At 32.4% G+C, this 6,032-nt stretch overlaps 1 protein-coding gene across 1 annotated transcript; it reads right to left on the bottom strand.

Annotated features, from left to right (window-relative positions):
• Positions 1 to 675: 675 nt before the first annotated feature.
• On the bottom strand, positions 676 to 2,646 carry LOC120146477 (ras-related protein RABC1-like). Its single transcript, XM_039160020.1, has 6 exons — positions 2,522 to 2,646; positions 1,996 to 2,064; positions 1,572 to 1,637; positions 1,112 to 1,233; positions 891 to 1,019; positions 676 to 802 (listed from the first exon to the last, which is right to left on the bottom strand). Exons 1-6 carry the CDS (start codon positions 2,640 to 2,642, stop codon positions 695 to 697), a joined length of 615 nt encoding a protein of 204 aa, XP_039015951.1. The 5' UTR covers positions 2,643 to 2,646; the 3' UTR covers positions 676 to 694.
• Between the last annotated feature and the right edge of the window lie 3,386 nt (positions 2,647 to 6,032).

Here is a 6,032-nt window from a genome sequence, read left to right as displayed (position 1 = left end):
TTAACCCATACGTCATTAGCTAAATTACCAATCATAGTGGATCACCACGTTAGCACCGTGGATTGTTATGTCAACATCGTAAAATATCATGACAGCACCATAACAATCCGTTGGTCAAATGACTATATTAAATTTGTTTCTTGGAAATCACATTTAATAGAAAAAATAATTCAAAATCCTCGTTGATTTTTTTTTAGGTACAAATTACCTCGAATATCCTTTTTCCTATCCAAATCTAAGTTTTTATATTCTTACAAAATTGGTAGAAATAGTATGAACCGCGGTAAGAAATACTTATAGAAAAATTGGTGTTCTATAATCTATTCATCTTTTCTTATTCCATCTATTTTGAATAAAAAAAAAGATCGTATTTATTAAATCCCACTGTCTTTTCACAGTTGCATGGCTATATGGTAAAACTACAAGTAATATTAAGAAAAATGAAAATAAATCTTTTTTTAAGGCACAAGATAACAAATATATAGTATAAGGACTCTCGTAGCTTTATTGATAGACTACAGAGCTTTCCTACCATCATTTCAAAAAAAAGAAAAAACCAATTGATCAAATGAGGATTTTCAACAAGCTATTTTACATGGAAATTAGGTTTCATGTGAACAACTGAAATCAAGGGTAAATAATTATATATATATATATATATATATATATATATATATAAAGCAAAAGATGAATATCAACAGCAGGCGCTTGCGGCGGCATCGGGTTGCGGCGGCTTCTGGCTTAACATGTTCTTTTTCACACCCTTAGAGCCCTCGGCTAAAAGGCTAGGTGTATCAACAATCTGCGCAAAATGCCATCCCCCATTTTATCAATTCATTCCTTTCCTATGAAATATCATAATTTCAAAATATAATGGTTAATTTGAATACCTTTAGAACAAGCTCATCAAAGCACTGTTGTACGTTAGCGTGTGTTTTAGCACTGCATTCAATGAAAAGGCAGCCATATTCTCTTGCAAACTCCAGTCCCTCTTTCTTTGTCACAACCCTCTGACTTTCCTGAATTTCATTTTGTTTACATAATAAACAACAGATGCAAGATTGATTACAACCCTTAGAGAATTTTGTTAGATGTCTAGGGAATTTTTTACCTTGTCAAGTTTGTTCCCAACAAGCATTTTGATGCAGTCTTTATTTGTCGTGTAGAGTTCGAATTCCTTAGTCCACACTTCTATAAGATTTGTAAATGTTTCCCTTCGTGTTACATCGTAAACTGTTACATTATCATTCTCCAACATGTTAAGAGCATAGAAGATGTTATTCATCACCATGCTTACTGATAAACAACAGACTGATTAATGCAAACTTAACAAGTTCAACTCAAAACAGCATCTCATCTTACTGCAAACTTAATGAGTTTTGACTCAAAAGTGCATTTTAAGTTTGCATAATCATGGTTTGATCAGCTTAACAATTTCATGGTAGAGACAAGACAAGATCTATGAGGAATTAAAACAGGAAATTCCTCGAGAGAATATGGAATAAAGGGAATAATACTTGAGATTGTACAGTGTTACACGTGTTAGAAAAAGGAGGAGAAATAATTATTACCCAAAACCACCCCTTGGGCACCTCTGTAATAAGAACTTGTCAACGTTCTGAATCGTTCCTGCCCGGCTGCAATTCAGCATATACAAGTTAGATCAACTAAAGGAAAACTCATTCCCAACTTTAAAATATAGACTTGTTTAAGTCTTTAATTGTGCAAAAACGAGCTTAGCAGATTATGTGATTAACATTTCCACAACAATTCAGAACAACTTGTTGATGTTGAAGTGCTCTAGAAAGAGGAATCAAGAGAGACAAATCATAGATCTTGATGAAGTGAAACGAGTAATTCTAATTCTAGATCAATATCTCAGATGAAGTAATCATAAAAAACCCACTTCAATCACGTTAATATTAAAAATAAAATATAATGGAACAGAAAAGAAAAGAAAAAACAGATTATCAAGCTTTAAGTTTTAAGTTTTACCTGTATCCCAAATTGCAAGCTTTAGCTTCTTACCTCCAGCAGTTACATGTTTCACCTTAAAATCAACACCTACATAACCAAACAAGTATTTTGTTGGTTATCATTAGGCATCAAGCGAGCCAAGCAGATTAAAATGATTCTGATAATCAGTTTAATCGGCAATGAGATTTCACATTTGGTAGGCTAGCTCAATATTTCCTCTCACGGTTCATTCATCATATAAATTTTATGCATACTTGTTTAAAGAAAGAAAAGGAAAATTATTCCTCTCACTGGCCACTGCCATTCATCATATTTCCTGTTCTGAATTATAGAACAATCTCCACAGAGACAAATGTAAGTAATTGATGATAAAGCTATAGATAAATATCCATGAAAATTACTTATTAAAAAGAAAGTCTGTAATTAATTTGAATTTTTTTCATGCATGACAAATAATAAAATTACTAAAGAAGCCTAGATCAAAACAATGCCATAAATTATATGAGAGGTAAAAGTAAAATAAGAATTGTGGATGAGTACTGACCAATAGTGGGAGAGAGTTCATCAAAGGTACCGGCAGTAAAACTTAAAAGAAGACTACTCTTTCCAACACCTGAATCTCCTATCATCAACAATTTGAACAAATAATCGAACTCCGTCTCCATTTTATATAATCCTATTATTTCAAAATTATAATTATGAAAAAATATATTAATTTATATATATATTTATAAATAAAATATTTATTTATTTAGAAATATCAGAAAATGACTTCTAGGTGCCTTAAGACAGCTCTTTTCTTCGATATTAAAAAATAAATAAATAATTAAAATAATTAATATATAATTTATAAAATAGGATATTTATTTATTTAAAAATATCAGAAAATGGACATCCAGTTGTTTTAAGACTGTTCTTTCTTAATATTGAAAAATAAATAAATATTAAAACGGGATTAAAATAAGTTAAAAGTAATTAAATAAGATTTTATTAAATAAAATAAATATTATTTATTATATAAATATATATATTTATGGCTAAATAATAATAATAATAGTAATAATAATTAAAAGTAAACATATAAATTTAACATATAACTAAACAATGAATAAAATTAAAACTATATATTTAAAATAAATAAAACTTGTAAAAAATAAATAAAAATTGAAATTAGTAACTAAATTATAACCTAATAGAATTAAATACATAATTCATAATTAATTATTTAAATTTACAGGGATTAAACATGTTATTTTACTCATTTATTAATTTATAGACTAAAATAAAATTATATTAAATTAGAATGTCAAATTAAAATAAATTAAAACATGCTATTCAGATTAAAATATTAATTATTAAATTTAAAGGCTCTAACTCAAATAATAAAACAATCTAAGTGCTAATAATGTAATTTAGTCTTATTTTAATTAATTCGGGTTAAAATATAAATTATAAAAATTATAAGGGACTAATATAGTATTTACCCTAAATATATAAATATACGGGCTAGGACTAAAACATAATAAAATAATATTGGAAGACAAAATTAAAATAATCAAAAATTACTTTCAGTGACTAAATTGCAAGGATTACAAACTAGGATGGTTGTGGAAAGGGTTTATCCATGCGCGAAATTATAGATATACCCCTCCCAAAACGGCGTCGTTTGGGAAGGGGTATAAATACCTTCGGGCCAGCATCCTCATTTCTTCTCTTCTTCTTCTCTCTCAAAATGAGAGAGTTATAAAACTCTCTCGCTTCTCTCTAAAACAGAGAGAAGCGGCACCGGCCGGCAGCCATTCGCCGGTGTTGACCCTGCCACCGCATCCGGTGACCGAAAAAAAATATTTTACACCAAAATATAAATCGGATCGTCCTATTGACGGTTCCGGTGACCGTTTCCATTAAAAAAAACTCTCGATCGGAGCAAATCTACGAAAATGCCTTCGGGTTTTGGTTGTTTCCGGCGACGGTTAGGGCTCTCCGATGACAGAGTAAGTTTCTTTCCTCTCTTCTCTCTTTTTTTCTGGTTGCTGTGTTGTTGTTGACTGGGATCGTTGGTAGTTTTTTTTCGTGGTGTCTCGTTTCTGTTTTTTTTTCTGTTCTTTTCTGTTGTTCTTGCTTTGTGTCTGCTCTCATTCTTTTGCAGGATTCGGTGGCTTTTATAGCCACCACGGAGTTCTGTTTGGACCGGTCCTGAGAGGGAAACCTCGGTGAGTCACCAAAGCTAGGCTGGTGACTCACCGTAGGGATGGATGTTGGTTGCCATCTGGCGTTTTGGAGTCTTCCTTGAGGCGGCGTCATGGAAGCAAGGTGTCGACAGCAGGGTGTTGTGGCATCTGGCAGCATCTGGAGGCGGCAGCTGGGATCTTCTGGAAACTTGAGGCGGCGGCATCAGTGCTAGGGTTTAGAAACCCTAACTGAAACCCCAAATCAGTTCAGGGTTTTCATTTGGGTCTGGGCCGGTTCTGGTTGGGCCTGGGATTTGTATTTGGGTTGCATGGATCTGGGATTGTAATAATTATTTAATAATAATATATATAATATTAATAATAATAATAATAATTTTAATAATAATAATAAAAACAAAAATGAAAAAAGTAGTGTTTACAGCTGCCCCTCTTTGCTTATTCTTGTGTTAACAAGAATAGAGCAAAGACGAAAAAAAACAATAATTATTTCATTTTTCTTCTTTTGAGTAAGACTGAAATGTTGAAACGTCATTCCAGAGGTCCTAAAAACATCATGCACTGAAGGGCTTACAGATGACCCTAAGGCTTTGAAAACATCAAAAAGCTCCCGAAGGCTTTTTGGAAACATCATGCACTACAGGACTTACAGATGACCCTAAGGCTTTAAAAACATCAAAAAGCTCCCGAAGGCTTTTTGGAAACATCATGCACTGTAGGACTTACAGATGACCCTAAGGCTTTGAAAACATCAAAAAGCTCCCGAAGGCTTTTTGGAAACATCATGCACTGTAGGACTTACAGATGACCCTAAGGCTTTGAAAACATCAAAAAGCTCCCGAAGGCTTTTTGGAAACATCATGCACTGTAGGACTTACAGATGACCCTAAGGCTTTGAAAACATCAAAAAGCTCCCGAAGGGTTTTTGGAAACATCATGCACTGTAGGACTTACAGATGACCCTAAGGCTTTGAAAACATCAAAAAGCTCCCGAAGGCTTTTTGGAAACATCATGCACTGTAGGACTTACAGATGTGGGAAATAGTTTACTAAGTAAGAAACTATGAAAATCGTTTTCTTACTTTTCAACAATTTCATTTTTAGAAAAGATTGAATGAGAAACTATAGAAATCGTTTTCTCATTATTTTTGAAAATAACATGTTGATTGGGTAACATGACCCAATCTCAAGATAATGTTCATTCTTGTGGATTGCGTTCATCTATTCTTCAGATGTTGGCGTGATTCTTGCATTCGAGGTTTTGAATTCTACCTTCTTCTTGTAAGGTATTGTAAATCATGAATCTTCTTTTTCATATGAAGATCTGCAAAACCTTATGTTTGAATGCAATCATATGTATCAATGTAATGCATTGTCTATTGTGTAAATGATATTCTTATGAATGCATGAATGTTGATGCAATCTTCATTTGACTTCAAAGTGGTGAACTTGGTCTTCCTTCACTTCATCATTTATTTCCAGGGTTACCTCTGGATATCAGTGTAGAAAATTATGCTATCAAGCTTGCATTTCTGCAGAATCATTTGTTCAACTTGTATCTTTGTGTCTTCTTTGCTTCATGAAAGTCTCAGAAGAAATGTTTCATTTGTGGAACTCTTGCTGTAGTCAAAATTATGACCCTGATACTCTATTTTATCTTTGGTAACACCGGCTTTCTTTGTCTGGATTTGTGTAGAAATCCAATAAAGCTTTCATCTTTGAAAAGGGAATCTATCATCTTTAAAAAGAGAATCTATCATCTTTGAAAAGAGAATCTATCATCTTTGAAGAGTGTAGATGTAGATATTCCTGACTCAGTGGGGATTAATTAAGAGAGTAGAGGTTGTTCTAATTTAACTCTTGAAA

The sequence above is a fragment of the Hibiscus syriacus genome, unplaced genomic scaffold (genome assembly GCF_006381635.1).
Source record: "Hibiscus syriacus cultivar Baekdansim isolate YM2019G1 unplaced genomic scaffold, ASM638163v2 tig00110927_pilon, whole genome shotgun sequence".
Taxonomy (NCBI): Eukaryota; Viridiplantae; Streptophyta; class Magnoliopsida; order Malvales; family Malvaceae; genus Hibiscus; species Hibiscus syriacus.
Note: the sequence above shows the minus strand (reverse complement) of the source record. Positions and strands in the feature narration are given on the sequence as shown.